The sequence below is a fragment of the Fundulus heteroclitus genome, chromosome 21 (assembly GCF_011125445.2).
Source record: "Fundulus heteroclitus isolate FHET01 chromosome 21, MU-UCD_Fhet_4.1, whole genome shotgun sequence".
NCBI lineage: Eukaryota > Metazoa > Chordata > Actinopteri > Cyprinodontiformes > Fundulidae > Fundulus > Fundulus heteroclitus.
Window position 1 is genome coordinate 41,788,660 of NC_046381.1, and position 23,287 is coordinate 41,811,946.

Genomic DNA, 23,287 nt, shown 5'->3' on the forward strand with positions numbered 1-23,287 from the left:
TCTGGTGAAGGTCACCAATGATATTCTCATGGCCTCAGATAATGGACTTGTGTCTGTACTTGTCCTGTTAGATCTCAGTGCTGCATTTGATACAGTTGATCACAATATTCTCCTACAAAGACTTGAGCATACTGTAGGGATTAAGGGAAAAGCATTAGGCTGGTTTAAATCTTATCTGTCGGACAGATTCCAGTTTGTTCATGTTAATAATAAATCTTCCTCAAACTCTAGGGTCACTTGTGGAGTACCACAGGGTTCAGTCCTTGGACCAATTCTATTTACTATATATATGCTTCCGATTGGCAAAATTATCAGACAGCATGGGATTAATTTCCACTGTTATGCTGATGACACTCAGCTATATTTATCCATAAATCCTGATGAATCCAATCAGTTACTTCGACTGCAGTCATGTCTTGATGACATCAAAAGCTGGATGACTTTAAATTTCCTGCATTTAAATTCTGACAAGACAGAAGTTGTAATCTTTGGGCCAGAGTCTTCAAAAAATAAAGTTCTTAATCAATCCCTTAATCTGGATGGCATTAACTTGGCCTCTGGTAATAAAGTTAAAAATCTTGGTGTTGTTTTCGACCAAGACATGTCATTTAAATCCCATATTAAACAGGTTTCCAGAGTTTCCTTTTTTCACCTCCGGAATATTGCCAAAATTAGAAACATTCTGTCCAGGAGTGATGCTGAAAAACTAGTCCATGCATTTGTTACTTCAAGGCTGGACTATTGTAATTCTTTACTATCAGGAAGTCCACAAAATGCAGTTCGAAGTCTTCAGCTGATTCAAAATGCTGCGGCAAGAGTTCTGATGAAAATCAACAAGAGGGATCATATGTCTCCAATTTTAGCTTCCCTTCATTGGCTTCCTGTTAAATCAAGAATAGAATTTAAAATTCTCCTTCTAACGTATAAAGCCCTTAATAATCAAGCTCCATCATATATCAGAGCTCTGATTACCCCGTATGTTCCTAACAGAGCACTTCGCTCTCAGACTGCAGGTCTGCTGGTGGTTCCTAGAGTCTCTAAAAGTAGAATGGGAGGCAGATCCTTTAGCTATCAGGCTCCTCTCCTGTGGAACCAACTCCCAGTTTTGGTCCGTGAGGCAGACACCCTATCTATTTTTAAGACTAATGTTAAAACTTCCCTTTTTGACAAAGCTTATAGTTAGAGTGGCTCATACCCTGAGCTATCTCTATAGTTGTGCTGTGATAGGCCTAGGCTGCTGGAGGACATCAGGGTCTAATTTTCTCACTCTACTGATTTCTACTGTTCTTCAGTCTACTGTTCTCCAGTTTTGCATTGTATTACATTGAAATGACTGTCGTCATTTCAGCTTTTAACTTTTTGCTCTCTCTTTTTCTTCATAGTAGGTACACCTGGTCTGGCGTTCTGTTAACTGTGACATCATCCAGAGAAGACGGCTCACTCGCTACTACCATCTAATGTAGAACAGATTACTAGATCAATGTGTGCTTCTGTGCTTTTTTGTTTCTCTTGTTGTGTCTCTGTTCTGTCTTCTGTAACCCCAGTCGGTCGAGGCAGATGACCGTTCATACTGAGCCCGGTTCTGCCGGAGGTTTTTCCTTCCCGTTAATGGGTGGTTTTTCTTCCCACTGTCGCTTCATGCTTGCTCAGTATGAGGGATTGCAGCAAAGCCATGTACAATGCAGACTACTCTCCCTGTGGCTCTACACTTCCCCAGGAGTGAATGCTGCTTGTCGGGACTTTGATGCAATCAACTGGTTTCCTTATATAGGACATTTTTGACCAATCTGTATAATCTGACCCAATCTGTATAATATGATTGAACTTGACTTTGTAAAGTGCCTTGAGATGACATGTTTCATGATTTGGCGCTATATAAATAAAATTGAATTGAATTGTGGTATTACGCACTGTGTAAGTTATTTAAAGTTTAATAATAACTGTTAAGTATTGTCCGGTGAATAGCAGCCCAAGGACTGATATCAGGACAATAGTTGAAAGGAATCATTTGAGCACTGGCATTCTTTTAAAAGCAAACTATGCACAAATATATAAAATTAATGACAACTTCTCTTCAAGTCCTAGAATTTATTAACAGAAATTAAATGAATATCCAGACAACATCACTACATAATGTGGTTTATCTGAATTAACATAATATTTCAATAAACAAATCCTCTCTACTAGGCTTGTGCAGCTTAACTAAAACTGTAAAGAACCTGACCGCATACTGAGGAGCTGTTTGTCTCTCTGTGTTGCCCTGTGACAGACTGGCGACCTGTCCAGGGTGTACCCCGCCTCTCGCCCAGTGAACGCTGGAGATAGGAACCAGCAACCCCCGCGACCCCATGATGGATTAAGGGGTTGGAAAATAAATGGATGGATGAGGAAGTGAATCTCTAAGTACCTAGTGTTTGTGAGACACCTGTAGGTGTTTGTAAGAGTTCACTTGTGCATGTGAAGTTGATCCAAAAGAAAAATGCTCAATTGTGCATTCATTGTTTCAGGTATCTCTGTTATTTATCATTAAGTATTTGAGTGATATTTGTGTTTATTTTATTCTGTCTGTTTTTGTACAATTGAATTTGTTATTATTTTTATTTATCTGTTATTTGTTGTTGCATGTTTTTGTTGTTCTAGCACTACAACTTCTTGTTGCACATTGCCGTTGGACTTTTTTGAAACCAAAATGTTGGAATGTTTTGTAAATCAATTCCAGGCTACTCTTGTAGCTAGATGTGCTACCCTTTAAAAAAAAGCACATATGGGACCCTGGACATGAATAATAATTTCTTAATTGATATTATTCATATTAATATTATTATTGCATTAGTATTACTTATGTTTCTGATTAGTTTAGCATAATTTTAACGTGTAACACATACATGTATATATATATATACTTATATATATATATATATATATGTATGTATGTATATATACACTGTATATACTGTGTATATATAGGCTATAACAGACACCGATCTACAGACAACAGCACTGATCTACATAGTAGCAAAACTATATACAGACAACTGAGAGCAGAGGTGCCCATAACAGCATTTAAAATTTATATAACACAAACCGCAATTATTATTAAAAAAATAAAAAAAATATATATTATTATATTAAAAAAAATCTGGGGGAAAAAAATCAACAAAAAACCTAATAACGCATCTTAGAATCAAATTCATTACAAAATCATAGCAAAAACTGTATACTGTATACTCCGCTTATGGGTGCTTTGCGCACCCATAAGCGGAGTAAAGTCGGGCTTCCTGGGACGTAGCTCTGGAAGTTTGCTTACTTTCAATACAAAATCGAAATTATTTATTAAGTTAGACTATCATTAAATTCAATCAACTGGTCCCATGTAGACCCTAAAGGGGTGACGTTACAGCCCGTTGATTTATCTGGAAATCGGGTGAGAATTCACCGGATTCAGAGTGTCTGAAAACATAAAGTACATTTTCCTGAATTGACTTGTATTCTGTCTGACTGCAGCTAGGTCTGACCCAAGATGGCCGCTCTGTCGGCACGCCTCTCAACCATGGACGCGGCGTCTACGTATAGATGTCTGTGGAACGGACCCATGGCGATTGTTCCCTGAAAGTTGTGCTTATTTCCTTTTGTATATGATAAAGAAGATTATTAACAAAAAAAAAAAAAAAGAAAGAAAAAAGAAGCTGCATTTCCCAGCAGCCTTTGCAGCTTACTGTAGAGACTCCTGGGAACTGTAGTTCAACTCTTCTGATGATATAACCGTTTGAAATAGAAAAACTGAAGTTTTTCATCTTTTCTTGTACTTTTCTTTCAGGCTGTAAAATCTACTTCAGTTGTCAGCTGTAAATATTTATTCCTGTGAATAAATCTTTGACTCTAGACACTTCTATTAAAAACAAGTCAGCAGACTTCCTGGGGAACAGAAAGTGAAACTTTGCTGAACTTCAGACCAGACAGCACGTTGAGACAGCAGGACGGAAATCTTGTCTCCGCTGGTTAACAGAGGTAAGTTAAGCCTTTTTTCCTGCGGGTCTCTCCTGGGTTTCTGGAGCCTTTAGACTTTCTACAGCTGCTTCCAGCTGACAGCTCAGTCTGCTGCAGACTCTGAGCTGACTGGAAGCTTCCTCTGAGACCCTCCCTGATCCTGGATCAGACCCGGACTCTGGTCCAAACCTTTGGTTCTGTCCAGCAATGACCGGATTCTGGTCAACATGGTTCCAGAATGTTGCTCCACTCCAGGCCCGGAGTGTCTCACCTGGAGGACCGGGACCAGAACCGGGCTGAAGAGATTTGGGCCGCAAGGGCCGTTCTCTCTTTTTTTTTTTTTTTTTGTTTAGTCCGCTATTCACGCTGTACCGTTATCCGCCTCTGCTGGCCGTTTTCTTCTGACGCACGCTGACGTAACACGTCATCGCTCTTGGTTTAATGGCGGGGAAAGAACAAGGGCGGCGTGGAGAACACAGACATATATACGTAGACGCGTCATAGGGCGCAGATTCGCACGTCAACGTCGCCGCCATATTGTATGTGGCAGAAAAAAGTTGGGTTCTGTTATTGTGAACGTGGATCAGAGAAGATGCCTCATTCCTGTGCTGCAATAAATACACACACACACACACACACACACACACACACACACACACACACATATATATATATATATATATATATATATATATATATATATATATATATATATATTTGTGTGTGTATGTGTTATGAATATAAGGATCAATTTGTTAAATCTAAACATTGTGTTCTTCATTATTTCATAAAACTGTGTCACATGTGAACCTTTAGGAACAGACTTTGTGGGTGAGTATTAAAGAGGTAAAATTAATAATATGAGAAAAAAAAGTCCTAGGTCAATAAAGTAAAAATAAACAAACAAACAAACACAAAAGTGATAATGTTATGATAAAAACATCATATTATGAGAATTAAGGGGGAACATTTCCAGAATAATCACAGTTTGCAGAATTATTTCACTCCTGGAGTAATAGGGCCAGGTTAGATTATTTTAAATATTTTTTATTCTTTAGGAGAATAAATTCAGGAGAATGAAGCTAAAGGGTACGAAAATAAACTTGTAGTATTACAAAAAAATACTACGAATACCAAGTATATTCAGAGATTAAAGTCCCTCTGATACTGTTTAAGTGACTGAGTAACTGCAGATTTGCCACATTTAAGATGGCGGACGCTCTGACGCATGGCAGCATAGGGAGAACCCGCCCAATGACGCGTCTGCTCTTATATTATGTCTATGGTGGAGAAGGCTAGAACTAAAAAGAGGAAGTTCTGAAAACAGCCGCTGATTACAAAATGGCAGCTTTTTCAATTTTTCCATTTCATCCTCTTCGATGAAATGGGTAAGAAAAGATGCTTAACTTTGCCTGCAAACCATCATACAAGTTAAATATGAAATAACTGAATTTTGTGATGTTGTGGGGCATAATTTAACCTTTATTTAACCAGGATATTGTCACATTGAGACTAAAAACCTGGCTAAGAGGCAGCAACAAATAGACAGACAAAAAGTTACACGGTTAAAATGACACACAACAACAAACTATGAAAAACAGGTATGTTATCAAATCAGCCTGAAGACATTTAAGTTTGGAAGTAAAAGCACTCAGTAAGATAGGTTTAGTTAATTTATGTTTTATGAAGCAAGTTCAAGGAGGAGGACACTGAGTGAACAAAAACCTTCTTCCTCAATTCAGTCTGAGCTAAAGGGACAGAAAGAAGCAACAAATTGTGTGAGTGAAGAAGTGATACGAGTCAACATTTCTCAGTGCCATTGCAGTACAGATACAGGCAGAAGTCCAGGTAATACCTGGTAAATAAAAGCTAACCAATGGGAATTCCTTGGAGCTGGTTAACCTGGCCATCCCACCTGTGGATATAAATCACAATGGTGTGTTGACATTTAGCAGTTTGTGATGAACCTCAGAGAGGAGAGACAGACAAAGTCAATCATCCTAAGACATCGTGGCAAAGCAATCATGTACAGAAGATCTCCATCGTCTGACACAAAATAGAAGTTGCAGTGAGAAGCTGCTTTTCAGCAGCATATGAAAAACACAACTTTAGAAATAAAACCCCAACTTTAATTTAGAATATTTTTTACAAGATTTTTTCTGCATTGGGTTTAAAAGTGAGGGAGTTATTAATCAAGATTGTTATATAACACTGACGCGGGACCTTTTCAAACTCTGAAAAAATACCTCAATTTAGTTTTATCTATATTAATAACAAGCATAGTGACAATTGGATAGTGTTAAAGGATTTCTGCAAAGTTTTTTTTTTTTTGTGGCTCTAGTGCCTCACTTTATTACCAGTAGGTTGATAGGACGGGGGGGGGGGGGGGGGGGGGGGGGGGGTGGAAGAGGGAGAGAGACATGTGGCAAAGGACCACGGGTCGGATTTGAACCCGGGTCGAGGACTAAGGCCTCCTTACATGGATCGCGCTACCCGCTGCACCACCAGCGCACCCTGCAAAGGTTTAATGACATGAGTAGGAGTGGATCCAGTACAATAAATAAATGTGTCATCTGCATAAAAATGTAAATCTGCATCAGATACATTCTGTCTCAATTTATTTAGCGTTAGAGTTACGATAGATTGATGTGCATTCAAACACACTTTGTAAAGGAAACCATCACCAGGAGTACTTTCTATGTTACATAAATGGTGGAGAGGTAATGTTAGCAGCAGCAGCTTTATCTAGGAGAGAAACAATGAAACAGATCAGCTCTCTCTGAGCTTCAGCTAAAAGGAGCGTTTTCTGCTTCTCAGACTAAATCTGACTCTCAGCAGAAAATCTTCCTCTAAAGGAGGCCTGGACCTGAAAGGTTTCAGAAGCGCTGGTTTAACTGAAGGCTCTCTAACAGGAGCCGGCTCCAACATGTGAGCGGGCCGCTGTGTTCAGAACCAACACATCAGAACTTCAGAGGAAATGTTCCCTCCTTCATTCACTACATCTGACCTCACTCTGGATGTTTCTACAGACCTGGAACATGATTCCAGTTTAGACCTGAAAAGGTTTCACACTCAGTTTTAGCTTCATTTTCTAAATAAACCAGAACTTCTCCAGATGGTTCTGAAGAGATCACCCAGCAGCCATCAGGAGGTGCATGAATGAAATTAGGAATCCTACCTAATCTGGAAATACGGTGTGCTACTGTATAAAAAGACCCTTTGCAGAGACCCTCTTCAGCCCTCTTCCTGTCAGTGTACTGTGAATAAAAACGAGCCACTAGAGCTGCAAAAAATTAAAAAACAAAAAACTTTTTTTTAGCTTCATCTAAACCTTCTACCTGTATGTTAGAACCAATCCCAACCAAGTTGTTTAAGGAGATATTCCCTTTGATCAGTGGCACTATTTTAGACATGATTAATCTATCCTTGGTAAATGGATATGTACCACAGGCTTTTAAAGTAGCTCTTATTAAACCTTTACCATCTCTTGATCAAGATGAGTTAGTAAATTACAGACCTATATCTAATCTTATTTTCTTATTAAAAATATTGAGAAACTAGTTGCTAATCAAATTTGTATACATTTACAAAGTAATGACCTACTTTTTTTTCCAGTGTCCTGTCTAGCAATGTGGCAATAAAATTGATATCTTAATGCCACATAGAGCTCGACAGATTTTACTTTCACAAGTGGAGCAAACAGCTTTCGCCATAATGCTCTGCTTGATTTGTGCGTGTAAATAGCTTTATTGTGATTCCTGCAGGGAGAATTTCAAATTATGTGGACACTACAATGGGAAAGTAGGAGAGTAAAAGAAGAATAAGAAGAGAAAAAAGAAAGATAGAGAAGAGGTGAAAGAAAGAAGAGATAAAAGGAAAAAATTTTAAAAACGTCTTCCGTCTGCTTAATCACCTGGAAAGAGATGTAAAAAGAACAGCACAACCAACGGACATAGTGTAACAGATACAATCAAGTAACACCTTGATACCATTGCTGAATTATATGTATTATTTAATCTGACATGTATAATGTGATACCTGAGAGAAAAATAAGTAAATAAATAAATAACTAAATTATGGGCTTTTTGTATAGAAGTAAAGAAAAATGCCTTTGGTTGTGAAGAACCAAAGGCCCGCCTTCCCCGAGCACAGAGGCAGGAGTCAGGGGACCCATAACCCCGGACCCCCATAGGGGCCCCGAAAGCAGGGTGCCCAAGAGGGGCCAACACAGGAAATCTGCCCCCACCCCCCAAAGGGAAGAGGAGAGACGACCCAGAGGAAATCCCCCAGCCACCCCAATGCCGAAGCCACCAGGAGCCGCGGGGGTGAGCCCGTGGGCTCCGCCGGCAGCCAGCTATGCTGAAGTGGAAGCCGGCCGTGGGCCCCCAAGCCTCAGGGGTGCCCTGCCCCCCGGCGGGAGCCCCGACCGAGCCCCAGGGGGCCAGGCCCCGCAAAGCAGCTGCCAGGAATGAGCCGGCACCCACCCAGGAGTACGGCCCAATCCCGAGGGCCGCCAATGCACCAGCGGGCCAAGGCGCCAGCCAGCGGAGGGGGGCTGGACGGGGGGGGAGTATGGGCTCCGCACCTAGCGAATATTTGAGATGTTCTTGGGAGAGGTAGCGGTTCGGACCCAAACCAGGCTAATAAGAAAATAAAAAAATAAAAGGACAAGAAAAAACACAATGTCATTCACACCTTCCCACCATAATGCCCCGCTCACAACGCACAGACTATTAAAAAAAAGACGATGCCGTACACACATTTGCACATAACACTCACATACAATAATCCCAAGTGGGGGGGGGGGGGGGGGGGGGGGGGCATTTGGGATTATTGACCTACTTGAGGAGTTTCAGTCAGGCTTCAGAGCTCATCATAGCACTGAAACAGCTCTGGTGAAGGTCACTAATGATATTCTCATGGCCTCAGATAATGGACTTGTGTCTATACTTGTCCTGTTAGATCTCAGTGCTGCGTTTGATACAGTTGATCACAATATTCTCCTACAAAGACTTGAGCATACTGTAGGGATTAAGGGAAAAGCATTAGGCTGGTTTAAATCTTTTCTGACAGATTCCAGTTTGTTAGTGTTAATAATAAATCTTCTTCAAACTCTAGGGTCACTTGTGGAGTACCACAGGGTTCAGTCCTTGGACCAATTCTCTTTACTATATACTGTATATGCTTCTGATCGGCAAAATTATCAGACAGCATGGGATTCATTTCCACTGTTATGCTGATGACACTCAGCTATATTTATCCATAATTCCTGATAAATCACATCAATTACTTTGACTGCAGTCAGGTTTTGATGACAGCAATAACTGAATGACTTCAAATTTCCTGTATTTAAGACAGAAGTTTTAATGTTTATACCAGAGTCCTCAAGAAATTAACTTCTTAACCAATCACTTAATCTGGATGGCATTAACTTGGCATCTGGTAATAAAGTAAAAAAACTTGGTGTTATTTTTGACCAAGTCATGTCATTTAAATCCCATATTAAACAGGTTTCCAGAGTTTCCTTTTTTTACCTCAGGAATATCGCCAAAATTAGAAACATTCTGTCCAGGAGTGATGCTGAAAAACTAGTCCATGCATTTGTTACTTCAAGGCTGGACTATTGTAATTCTTTACTATCAGGAAGTCCACAAAATGCAGTTCAGAGTCTTCAGCTGATCCAAAATGCTGCAGTAAGAGTTCTGATGAAAATCAACAAGAGGGATCATATTTCTCCAATTTTAGCTTCCCTTCATTGGCTTCCTGTTAAATCAAGAATAGAATTTAAAATTCTCCTTCTAACGTATAAAGCCCTTAATAATCAAGCTCCATCATATATCAGAGCTCTGATTACCCCGTATGTTCCTAACAGAGCACTTCGCTCTCAGACTGCAGGTCTGCTGGTGGTTCCTAGAGTCTCTAAAAGTAGAATGGGAGGCAGATCCTTTAGCTATCAGGCTCCTCTCCTGTGGAACCAACTCCCAGTTTTGGTCCGTGAGGCAGACACCCTATCTATTTTTAAGACTAATGTTAAAACTTTCCTTTTTGACAAAGCTTCTAGTCAGAGTGGCTCATGTTACCCTGAGCTACCTCTATAGTTATGCTGCTATAGGCTTAGGCTGCTGGAGGACATCAGGGTCTATTTTTCTCACTCTACTGAGTTCTGCTGTTCTCCAATTTGCATAGATTTTTTTGTTATTTCAACTTTTTGTTCTGTCATTCTTTTTCTTCATAGTAGGTACACCTGGTCTGGCGTTCTGTTAGCTGTGACATCATCCAGGGAAGACAGATCACCCACTATTACCATATAATGTAGAAGATTCCTGGATCAATGTGCGTCTGTGCTTGTTTGTCTCTCTTATACCCCATTTACACCACCCTTTTTTAACTGTGCTGAGACCGGTCGGAGCTCAGTAACTGAGATAACTATCGAGTGTATATGGAACGGAAACTGAACTGAACCGAGCCAGACACAACCGAACCGGGCTAAATCTAGACCAGTTTGATAGGTGGGCTCGGCACAGTTTGTCAGTTGCTCGGTTCTTTGATAACAAAGAGCGCATCTCCTTACAAGCAGCTGACATTTCAGACATTCATAAAAATACTAGCTTCCTTACCGTCCCACATGGTTTCCAGCGATGATTCTGCTCAGCAGTTTGATGAACCTCAACATCTACAATTGTTTCCTGCGTCTGTATGCCCTGATTAGACATTTGTTTGTCTTATCCACTTCCCAAAAGCCGACTCTGTCAAGTAAATTCACCAAAGGTTGCCTTCTTTGCCTAACTCTCCGCAAACAACGGAATATCACAATTATAACCAAGCATAACTTCCTGAATGTTACGGTCGCCGCCATTTTGATTTGCTTGAGTCCCTCCTTCAGTGCTAGAGAGCAGTTGTACAGTAGATCATCACTAGGAGGCGAGAAACCGCGCTAGCGTGATGTGTAAATGGTCGTAAGAACCAAGCTCGGTCCGAACTCGGCACGGATTGGTTTAACAAGGGTATTGTAAATGGGGTTATGTGTCTCTGCTCTGTCTTCTCTAAGCCCCAGTGGGTGGAGGCAGATGAGCGTTCACTCTGAGCCTGGTTCTGGTTCTGCTGGAGGTTCTCCTCCCTGTTAAAGGGGAGTTTTCCTCTCCACTGTCGCTTCATGCATGCTCAGTATGAGGGATTGCTGCAAAGCCATCAACAATGCAGACGACTGTCCACTGTGGCTCTACGCTCTTTCAGGAGGAGTGAATGCTGCTTGGAGAGACTTTGATGCAATCAACTGGTTCCCTTATATAGGAAATTTTTTGACCAATCTGTATAATCTGATTTATTTTGTAAAGTGCCTTGAGATGACATGTTTTATGAATTGGCGCTATGTAAATAAAATTGAATTGAATTGTGTACTACTAAGGCAAATTCACTTATAAAACCGACATTACTACCTGTGCCTTCTCTGCATTTGGGGCCAGACCCCACCAGATGTCGCTGTGGAGCTCTATTTTCACAATAATCAATGGGACACGGTTGTTCTTTATAGAGTAATATTGTAAAAAAGACCGATTCCCTTACTAAAAAAATTCTGTTATAAACATTTGTGTCTATATATCTAAGTCTGGCAGAAAACTGACAAGTTCAGTAGGCTGAAGCCTCTTGAGGCGCCTTAATGTCCAGAGACACTACTGACACCTAGAGTCATTATTACTGTTGTGTAACACCTACACAACAGTCTGCCACTGACAACAATTGACAAACTGTTCTGGCCCGCTTCTCTTACTGGCTTCCATGTTTGCTTGCAGGTCTTTTGCTAAGTTAAAACACCAACTGCTGGGAACCCGGAAACTCTCATATGATTGGCTTTAAAGTAAAATCTCTTCCTTATAGCATTTTTTTATATATTGTGTACAACTTCTTGCTTCTGTTGTTGCATCAAAGAGAGAAAACTTTCTGACCAATCTGTATAATCTGCTCCAATCTGTGTAATCTGATTGAATTATTAAATTGAATATCAGAGCTGAAGCTGAAACAACTTGTCGAGCAAAAAAGACAAACCTCAGTTTCTGTTATTGCTGGATGGAGTCTCAAAACCACGAGTCTTTGTGAGCAGGACATTATCTGGACATCAGGGTAGCCATCAAGAGAAGGAAAATTTTTCAGATGAGCAACTCCTTCATTCAGAAATTAAAGACACCTTGCGGTTTCATCTGCGGTATGGGTCAGTCTGCTCCTCTATATTCAAAAAGCCTTTCATGAACATATTAGTAAGCAGCCTTAGATAGAGTGTGGAAGTTGGTTAAATTGTAATTTCTGATATGGTGCATGGTTCTAAGTGAAATTTCACCACTGCCTGATCTGTTGAGCACTGTCCGTAGACTAAAACAAGATGGTACGAGTCAAACTGAAACTCGTTTTGCTCTCAAAGTGCTTTCCACCATGGAAACACGAGGTTAATGTTAATCCTCGCGTTGTCTCTTTCTTTATCTGACAACTTTATTTATTTTTTTGTGATAATAATAGGTTGGTGAATGTGTGGACTCTATCGCAGGTTACTTTGAATTGTGGCCCTGACTTTCAGAAGACTTAGTGAAAGTCTAGTCCAGTGATTCCCAAACTTTTTGGGCCCAAGGCACACCAAAGTGCAAGATTCCCAAAAAGCTCACGCCCTGGTTGTTGGCAGTGTCTGCACTGGTAGTTATAAGTTTGTTCTGCACAAGAAAGCGCTCCATTTTGCGGCTTAGTCTTATGTTTTAAGGTTGTTTGGCAGCCTTTGATGTCTTGTGGGCTTATAATTTCAGCCTGTGCAACGGCGGGAACAGTGAAATATGGGGCTGTCTGAGGATCTTTTTTAAATAAATGCTTTAAGTATAGAGTTTGCATTATGAAATGAGTGCATACATAGTACTAATATAGAAAATTAAAAATAATTATTTTTGTGTAGTTTTGTATTACTATAAGAATAATACAAATGTATGGTTGTTACAAAATCCCACAGCACACCCGGACTTGCCTCACGGCGCACCTTTTGGGAACCAGTGGTCTTGTCAGCAGCCCATATATTAAACTGATCTGAGGTATAAGATTTCTTGGTTGTGTGTGAATGTGTGGTTTCAAAGCTTCCATTGGTCCCTTTCCTCAGCATACTGCCTCTGTCATTGATTTTCCTTATAAATGGGCATTCCAGCTGTTTTATATTCTTTGCTTTTGTATTTTTGTCTGGTTTAGCAGCCTTTTTTCTCATCACATTTTCTAGGGCCCCAAACATCTGACCTTATTTCTAAGTAAGCAATTAGTGGAGTTAAGTTACTTGAATATGCTTCTAACTTGTAGGCTTTGCCATAACAATAAAATAAATGTAACTGTTTTTATTTATACAGGTAAAATGGAATCAGGTATGATTGAAAGGGCTGCTCTCGGTCGACCCTTTAACTTGGGGATGCTCTACGATGCTCGTAAAGATCAGCTCATCCTAGGTAAGATCAGATATGGTTTAGTACATGTACTATAATGCCTTTTCCTGAAGCTGTACCGTGTGGGTTTTGACCCAAGTATTAGCTTAATTTGAGTTAAACCAGTGACCCCCCCTGGTTTAACTCAAATTCAAATGTATTGAAAGTGAGCCTCACCTTGGAATATGTAAAGCTAACCACGACCCCCCCCCCCCCCCCCCCCCCTGCTCCCCCCCAACTACAAACCTACCTCACACAGGTCCCTGCAGTAAATGCATCTTCCTTTTGTGTTGCTGGAATGCTGTGTTTCAAAAACAACTGATAGCCCAATAAGTTTTTTTTATTGTATTTCTTTTAACAAAGTGCATTCATAAAAAAGACCTATTAATAAAATATCCATCCAAATATTTCCATTTTACTGGCTACTTTTACTGAATCCTCACAAACAGAGGGCCTACTTTTAAAATTGTCATTAGAGCAAATTCATGGACGATTGTTTTCAACAGCAGCCAAACTGAACTAAACAGACGCTAATGTCAAACTGAACTCACATCAGCAGGAGACGTCAACTGAAATAATCCATCCATCCATTTTCTGACCCGCTTAATCCTTCATGGGGTCGCGGGGGTTGCTGGTACCTATGTCCAGCCTTTACTGGGTGAGAAACTGAAATCCTAATAACCTGAATTTAACAGACATCAACACATTCCATATTCCGATTTACTTTTTAGGCTAATTATACACAATTTAAACCTATTGCTATATTAACAACCAAGCATTTTATTAGATGTTATCTCTGATGTAATTCTGATGTTTGGCACTTTGTTTTACCTCGTGTTAAAGTGCTCTTAAAATGATGATGACTGATAATGATGATTATGATCATAATTAACTTTTCAATCACCTCCCAGAAGATGGAAAGAAAAGAGACAAAAATATTTTTCACACGTCACTTAGTAACTCTTAGTAACTCAAATATTTTAGACTAAATATATTAGGCTAAAATAATAAACTTTTTATTTGTTTTTCTATTTTTTTCTTCAATCTCACCGTTGTGTTTAATAATTTCGGCCAAAGGATGCAGCATTTTTTATTTAATCCATCTGAATGCAGTATTTGCAAGCCATTCTCTGATTGGCTGGTGTAGTGGACAGTTTTTGAAGTCACAAGTGCAGAGACAGAGTCGAACGATCCCACAGCTGGTGTTGAACGTGGAATGAGCAGGTCGAGAGCAGAGATGTAACTGAGCGCGAGGACGGTGGGTTGAAAGGAGTTTTTCAGAGTTGAGCGCGCACCAGACCGGTTTTGAGCGTTGAGAGTTGTCTCACTGCGAGCTCGGACTGGTTTCTGCGTTCTCAAACAGAAGGCACAAATATAGCTACATAGTTTCACAGAGTTTTTAAAGGAGAAGTCCGGTCAAAATCAGAATTGAAACTGCTGAAAGTACTTTAAATATAAAATTATAAGCTTTTTTTTAATTAAGAGTAATTTTCATTTGAAGGTCCTTTTATGTGGGCAGCCATCTTGGTGAAGAACAGTACTTCCTCCTCCCAGTTTGTGACGTCAGGTCGCGCTATCGGCTGTAGAGCAAGTCCCAATGCCCTATCTGGCCCCTTGTAAGTAAATATCAGTTTTCATGCCAAAATATTTGTTTTAACCTCTTAAACAAAGATAGACATGGTATTAAGCGTTTCAATTTAAAGTAATACTAATTTTACATTTTACAGACATAAAAAGACAACAAATAAGCATTAAACTAGGGTTTATGGGTTGGGTTCTATGGAGCCCTCTAGGGGACATGGGGAATTTTTTTGCGTTACCTCGCAAAAGTTTTTGCGTTCCCTCGAGGTACGGCTGATTTATTTGTTGTGGTCTCTTGTCATTCACACACAACAATAAACCGTGAGAGCCGACGTGAGTTTTGAAACTGCAAAGCTTTGTCTTAAGTGGAAGATCAAACGTGCATCTACACAGCACCGCGTTCACAGACCAGTGTGATGCATTTGCGAGCGTCAGAAAGTTATGGTGCATTCAGGAGCATGGGACATTTCAAATTTACAAGGAAAGAGGCATAAAACGGAACAGAACTCAACTCATACAATAATGTGTTTATCCAGAAACTGTGTGGGCTTTCTTACAATACTGAATGCTCTATAATTGTATTTCTGTTATTTTTTGATTATGCACATCTGTTAGCTTTTTATTCTGAAAAATCTAATGTCCCATGCTTCTGAATGCATTCGCGAGCGTCAGAAAGCTATGGTGGCAGGCATGTACTTTTCGGAAACATGTACTTTGCGAGGGAATGCAAAAACTTTTGTGAGGGAACGCAAAAGTTTTTGCGAGGTAACACAAAAAGAAAAAAAATCCCCATATCCCCTAGAGGACTCCGTAGGGTTCTGCATTGTTATAATATGAGTATAAAACTCATCTTTAGATCCAATCTCTGCTCAAAATGGTGATCTGCACCGCCTAATCTACTTTTAGCATTTATCATCAGTTATTGCAGCCGTAAACTGCAGAAAATACGGGCAGAGCGGCTCTTTCTGAGTTTACTCTGCTCCATTCAGGATGAGCTGCAGTGCCTTATGAGGCGGGGGAATATTTCAGCGTTACTTAGTTTAGAGCCCAAACATTCAACTACACTTTCAGAAACAAGCCCAAAAAAACTGCAACCTGCAATTCATGAAATTTACAAGCGACTTTAGAAAAAACAAGACTAAAGTCGCATAAAATAAGTGGGCTTCGCAGGAGTGAGCATTCTTTCCAAGTTCGTCGTATCACTCCGCCGCTCTGGTCGGGTACACAAATGTTCCAGCAAATTCTACATTATAAAAAAGAAAAACCTACCAAAAAGTCTCGCTCTCATGTCATCTTGAAGACATTCTTCTTCCAAATGTTGGCTATAGACGACGTGTTTTCTCTCTGACCAGAAGCACAATGGTAAATCCTCTCTCTTCAAGTAGGTAATCCAACAAAAGAACCCGGTGGATCATGAATTGGAAAGGTGAAAAAACAGTTTTTTCCACTTTTACCCAAAGTATTGGAACATCCAAACTGCCATGCACGTGAGCATTGTTGCTTCAACAATAGCTCTCCCGAATTTCAGTGGTGAAGTCCTCTGGAAATCCGAAATAATTGTTGTTTATCACAGATGTGTACAACAGTTCCTATTAATTTAGCTTGGAGACATCACAGGACGTGATGTCAGGTGGCAATTAATGCCCAAATATGCGCAATAATGGCCACAGTGATCGAGACGACAATTTATGCTTTTATTTACTTATTGATTAATGCTAAATTCATTAAATCACCACGGACATATTAGTTTTAAGTATAGCTAATGATCCACTGATTTTTCCTTGTTGACCAGACTTCTCCTTTAAAAAAAAATATTTTTGCGGCTTGCTTTTATTGACAGTAGACTGACAGGAAGGGGGTGGAAGAAGGGCAAAGACATGCTGGTCGGACCGCAGGTCGGATTGGAACCCGGTCGACCGCGTCGAGGACTAAAGGCCTCCAAACATGGGCCGCGCTACCCGCTAAGCCACGAGCGCACCCATAATTTCACAGAGTTGAGTGGCAGTGCTACTCCAGCGCATTTTTGCGCCTCCCCTCTGACACTTTGGCGCCCCCCAGGGAAGGCGCGCCTCACCTATTGAAAACCACGATCCAAAAATGGCCAAATGGAGTGAAATGAAATACTCTGCGACTTGCAGGGGGGCAGGGTGTGAAATGCCTTCTTTAGATTTACGGAGACAGCAACAAAACAAGTTGTACTCAGCCACACCTCAGAACTGGGATAATAAGGGGGAATGTGGAGGTAAATTAATGAGGAATTCAGACCAAAGCATTGCAGTTCCCCTATATATAGATCACAGCTGAATGATTTTATTGTGAAAAGAAAAAAACTGAGAGGCGCAATATGTCCCCATCAATTGGCTAATTTAAAAATTTAATTTTTTATGTAAAATACGCCAATCAGATGTAATGGCTATATAAACATTAGCACTGTTTCACCATTTTTAACAAAAATAAAATTGCTATGAGAAGACGAAGAAATAAACGAGGTAGACTGGAAGTGCAGGGACAACTTGGAAAATGTGTGTTGTGGTCATTGTAAACTGACCATATCATGAATGTTGTAATCCGAGTCCAGACTAATCTCAGCAGGGTTTTTTGCTCTAGATTTCATACAAATGTTTTGCATCAATCCCTGTGTTTCCTGGAATAGATAAAACATCTCCATCCTGAATAGTACGATGGCTCAACTTAAACAAAATATCTTGAAAAGATGAACCTGGCACCTTCAGGCATCTGACAATTGTACCCAAAGCAAGGCAAATTTATTTTTATGACACATTAGTTATAGGTTGGCTCACCTTTTTTTGTCTGTCCTAAGATGTTATGCAAAAAGTGTAGCCTTAAACCACAAGTGGGCCTTCATTTAATGTAAATATTGCTTTGACAGACACACCATCATTATTATATGAGCCTTGCTAAATTTGTATAATGTACGTGTGTGTTTACGCTGCAGCGTCGCCGACACCCCCACCCATTTTAATAAGACAAAAACACCAAAATAATCCTTAGTAAACAATGTTTTTTAACCTACCGTGCGGGTCTTCCCCTCTGCTGAGATGCGTTCTGTGTCCGACTCCGCTTTCTGCTGTTACACAAACATGTGTGAACATCCATCCATCCATCCATCCATCCATCCATCCATCCATCCATCCATCCATCCATTCATCCATCCATTTTCTGACCCGCTTAATCCCTCATGGGGTCGCGGGGGTTGCTGGTGCCTATGTCCCGATATCAACCATCAACTTATGCTTAAAACGATCTTGTGATACGTTATCTAAAGAAGAAAAATACGTCGAGAACTGGTCAGTTTCCTTTGTTTGCGCCCGCTATATGTTCGCCTTCTGCCTTCCAGTCCGGATGAAAACAATAGCAGTGGATCTGTTGCCATCACAAGTGGGTTTTTAAAGTATAATAATTAAAGGCTACCATTTTGTAGAATATTCTTGTATATCACTTTCACTTGTTCCCATGTTCTAGTGGGTCCTGTGGACGCTCTGATATAAAAGAACAAAGTAAATATGAGATTATTAAAATGCAAAAATTCATACTGTAGAAAGTGATAGAAACATCTACCATGGACAGTAATTAAGCATTAATTTGTCTGCTGCTTTTTACCAGCCCTCTCTCCTGGCTTTAGCAGACTTTGAGGTGTTCCCTGTCGTTTTAATTAATGACTCAAATTCTGCATAACCTTCCATTAAAAGCTCGTGTTCTGCTTGAGAGAAAAACTGCGGGCGTTCTTTGGCCATGCTGAACAGCCAATAGCAGCGCTGCTGATCATTGTTTCTACTATCGATACATTTCCCCTTTTAAAACGACGCATGAACGCGCAGTTATCTCAGATAACTCAATCCAGCCATACTAATCATAAACAACAGGTGTGTTCGAAGAACCCAATTAGCCGGATCATGATTAGCCGGATGAAATCATCTTGGATGTGTCATTTGTTTTCGGATGTTTTAAGCAACGTACGAAGAACGGACCCCTGGTCATACAGGGCAATCCTTGTAATCAGTGTCAGACAAGCAGGAGGTTGAAGCCTAGAAATCCAAGGTGGTAGGTGAGGAAGCAGGTTCAGGCATTGGAATTAGACAAGGGAGGAAAAAGGCAGGTTAGAAATATGTCAAACTTGACTCAAACAGACCAATGGCCTGAAAGTGTTACCACTGGGATTAGACAACAATCTGATGCAGCGCAGGTGGAGGATCCGTCCTTATATGGCAGCAGCTGCTGATCATGGTGGTGAAGCTAGGTGTGAAGGTCACAGCAGGAGTGACAGAGATGTTACTCTCTTAGCAAGTGTAATTTTGCTAGTGTCTTTAAAAAGTAGAATAATTTATATTTTAACGTCTGTGTCTTCGAAATACAAAAGTGAATTATATCATCACTGTAGAAATACAGTAAAAGCACTTTAGTATTGCTATGCCATAAGCTGGTTGAATATGCTTATTATTATTATTAATTATAATTTGGTATTATAATTTAAATAATAAATCATTCAACTCAAAATTTCGCTATAACAAATATAGTTCAAATGGTGGTGATGTTAGCTATAAGCTTATAAGTATTTATACCACTAATGCATTAGTTAACTTGCTGTTATGAACTCATTTATGCTGGAATAAATGATCAGGTCGGACTGTTAACCGACCGGGTTTATCCAGCAGGCTGTGAGAACCCCAATGTAACTGCAATTAGAGTTTAAATCCTTATTCCTTATCACCATCCAATGATATTGTCTCTGTATTAATGTCAGATGTTAACTCCAAAGGAGGTTAGCTCTGATTTCTGAATACCCAGGCAACTGTGAATTGGACTGAACACAAAACAATGTCTATTCCGCAGTGGTTGGTTTTATTGAACCAAAAGCAATTCCCTGTTACAGTAATTCTCTGATTCAAACAACTTTGGAATTCTTACTCATTACTAAACTAAAACATGCAAAATATATATGTGGAAATAAAGAACAAAACAAAAATAAACAATGGATTAAAATGAGCGGTTAGCAGATTTTAACTTAACTCAAAGTTGTTTAACACCGCCCTCGAAACATCGGCATTTCACGTATCAGCATTGACAGACAGAACAGCTTCGGGAATCTCACTGGACGCTTTGATGTCTTACACAAAGCTAGTTCAGCTAAGCTACCTACAGTCCAGATACACGTGACCCTCCCAAGATGGCTGCTACGATGACGTATGAGGGGAGGTCCTAATAACGTAACCACGCTTACGCTGATGGGACAATGCCTCGTTTCGAGAGGGGGGGGCTAACTAGGAGTTTAAAGCAAAGCCCGCGACTTGAGCTCGGACAAAGAAATTAAACTGATAAGGAGCGAAAAGAGAGAGAGGGGGGAAGCAGGGAAGAAGATGAAAAGAGATAAATCGGCAACCCACGGCGGGGTTCTTGATGGATCACAAATCAACACAGCAAATCAATTGTACAATGCCTGCACATACAAAGAAAATGTTCAGCAAAGTAATTCCAACTTCGTCGTGGAATAAAAGCATTAACCAACACCTACAAAGTTCTACCGCCTGCCCAGGCACTTCTAAACACCCTGTTGGTGAGACAGAAATGAAAGGGGGAAAACCCCGTTACTTTGAGTTGCCTCGGGGCTGGTCCGGAACGCTCCGAGTGTGGCTTTCTGGACGCGCTTCGACGAGCGCAGTTGTCCACAGGCTGCAGCGGGACGGGGAAGAAGCTGCTTCGTTTCTTCCTCCGGGTTCAACAGTCGCTTTGTTGGCCAGACAAAGCGGGGTCCTCTTCGATCAGTGGGAGATGCGGCGTCTCTCAGTCTTTTGATCAGAGGGAATTTAAAAAGTACTTATTTAAGTCGACCTCCTGTTATAAAGCAGGGAATAACCGTTGCGTCGAAAAAATCTCGGTCCAGCGAGCAATCGAACACGTGGCGTGGGAATCAGCTGTGCGTGTCTTCTCGGGTTGGCTAAAAGCCAGGGAAGAAGGAAGCTCATCGTGTGTGATCGGCTTTTATAGCCATCACTATAGCAACCTTATCTTGATCGGCGGCCATTTTGCCGTGTTGCGTGATGGGAGTTGGTGGCCATTTTGACCACATTGCATCATGGGTAACGCAGTCCGTTACGTCCCGAATTGATGCCGTTTCCTTGATCGGCGGCCATTTTGCCGTGTTGCGTGATGGGAGTTGGTGGCCATTTTGACCACATGAGTTGGTGGCCATTTTGACCACATTGCATCATGGGTAACGTAGTCCGTTACCGCTTTCTGTCACGTCTGAACTGGCACAACAGTATCAAACAATAGTTTTGAGATGTTGAAACAAAACAGGTCGCTTTAAACTGAGGACCTAATGTTAATGTGTCAAATTCCTACTTTATTTCAGTGATATAATATTTCCAGGTAGATAAACTATTAAACATTGGAGAAAACTAAATGTTTAAATTGTTTCTGACACACGTAAAGCTTTTAATATAATCTAATTTGCATGTTTTAAAGGTATCACACTCTGGGATGAGAAAACTCTCCAAAAGATGACTGAAGAGAACTCCCAGCATGGCAGTGAGTTTAGAATCAGCGCTTCTGATTCCTTGGAGGAGAAGTTCTCTCTGCTGGACGTCAGTGACTCTCTGAAGGCCAGCTTCCTGGGTGGTTTGATTGAAGTTGGGGGATCTGCAAAGTATCTAAATGATCAGAAGAAATCCAAAAATCAAACCAGAGTCACATTTCAGTACAAAGCTACCACCATTTTTAAACGGCTAAACATTTCTACTGAGGAAATGAATAAAACGCAGCAGATAGGTGTTATTGTGAAGAGCTGTGCCACGCATGTTGTCACCGGCATCTCTTATGGTGCAAATGCTTTCTTTGTTCTGGACAGTGAGAAGTTGGACGCGAGCAGTGCTCAAGACATTAAAGGCAACATTCAAGCTGTGATAAATAAGATTTCCAGTTTAAGTGCAAGTGGGAAAGTTGACCTCAAACTGTCTGATACAGAAAAGGCGGTGACAGAAAAATTCACCTGCAAGTTTTACGGAGACGTGATTCCTGAAAGCAACCCTGTGACGTTTGAAGAAGCAGTGAAATCGTACAGAAAAGTTCCAGAACTTATTGGAAAGAACAAAGAAAACACCATCCCAGTAAAGGTCTGGATGATGCCGCTGAAGAACTTTGATCCGTCAGCAGCTGAGATGGCCACTGACCTCAGCCCTGATCTTGTGAGAAAGGTTCAAAAGGCTCGGGAAGATTTCCACAAACTCAACATGAGATGCAACGATTGTCTTGAAGGCAGCTTTGGGTTCCCACAGATCAAAGAAAGGTTGGAGAGTTTCCAACAACAGTGTAAAATCTATGAAGGGAAACTTCTGGATGTGATTGCAAAAAAGATTACGTCCATCAGGGCAGGAGAAGAAGATGAGACGGAGTTGTTGAAGATCCTGGTTGACAGTGAAAAGTCTCATTTTAGTAGTGAGAATCTAATGAAGTGGATGATTAATATTGAGAGAGAAGTCAGTGTAATCACTTTGTGTTTAAAGGAAATGAAGGGAGCAAAGATAGTCCAAAGTGAGGCAGAGTTGGTGGAGGAGTTTCTTAATCCTGAAGTCCAGGATGTCCTCAGCTTTGTTTTCACTTCTCTGGAAACTACAGATCCTTATCTTGATAAAATGAAGGACTACCTGGATCCTCAGGCTATGAAGGCTTCTGAGGACGTGGATCAATCCACAAATGAACTACCACCCTTCCCACAAGTAGATTTACTTAATATGACAAGAAAAGCTGAAGAATTTGGTACATTTGTTAAAGGTTTAAAGAACAACAATAAGTTCAGATTCCTTGTAGCGGCCATAAAAAATAAGCAACACCAAGGAGCAACCATCTACCACTACAGGAATAGGAGGCTGCTCACGGAAAACTTCTCAAAACCAGATGTCTGTGATGTGGAAAAAGCAACAGATAGAAGAGATCTGATTTGGTGTAAGTATTTAATTATGTGCTTATTTTTGCAGTGTTCCATTAGTAGAATTATAACTGGCAAGATAAACAGGAAAATGAAGATCATATTATCAGTGCAGTGAATGTAAAAGGATATGTATATTTTATATATTATTGTGTGTTAAATGGGATACCACTGAGCACAGAAACCTCTCTGGTTGTTCAGCATGTTAATACGTCCAGGTTGGACTCTGTTTGCTGACATTTGCTTGGTTAAATGCTGGTCTGCAGGGAGTGGGGGTCAGAATGATCAAACTTTCCCTTCTCTCTTTCTGTCCTCCAGATGCTTGTGATCTGACCTTTGA

At 40.5% G+C, this 23,287-nt stretch overlaps 1 protein-coding gene across 1 annotated transcript; it reads left to right on the forward strand.

Annotated features, from left to right (window-relative positions):
- The first annotated feature begins 3,935 nt into the window (after positions 1-3,935).
- Positions 3,936-23,280, forward strand: LOC118556205 (neoverrucotoxin subunit beta-like). The gene is made up of 4 exons (XM_036125142.1): positions 3,936-4,008; positions 13,353-13,448; positions 21,489-22,738; positions 23,266-23,280. The coding sequence occupies exons 2-4, from the start codon at positions 13,358-13,360 to the stop codon at positions 23,278-23,280; spliced, it is 1,356 nt and encodes a 451-aa protein (XP_035981035.1). The 5' UTR covers positions 3,936-4,008; positions 13,353-13,357.
- The last annotated feature ends 7 nt before the right edge of the window (positions 23,281-23,287 follow it).

What these genes read in the sequence shown, in the direction of transcription:
- LOC118556205 (XM_036125142.1), top strand. Translation starts at nt 13,358, where the DNA reads ATGGAATCAGGTATGATTGAAAGGGCTGCTCTCGGTCGACCCTTTAAC. An exon ending in TAAAGATCAGCTCATCCTAG is followed by an intron (nt 13,449 to 21,488) that starts GTAAGATCAGAT and finishes CATGTTTTAAAG; the next exon opens with GTATCACACTCTGGGATGAG.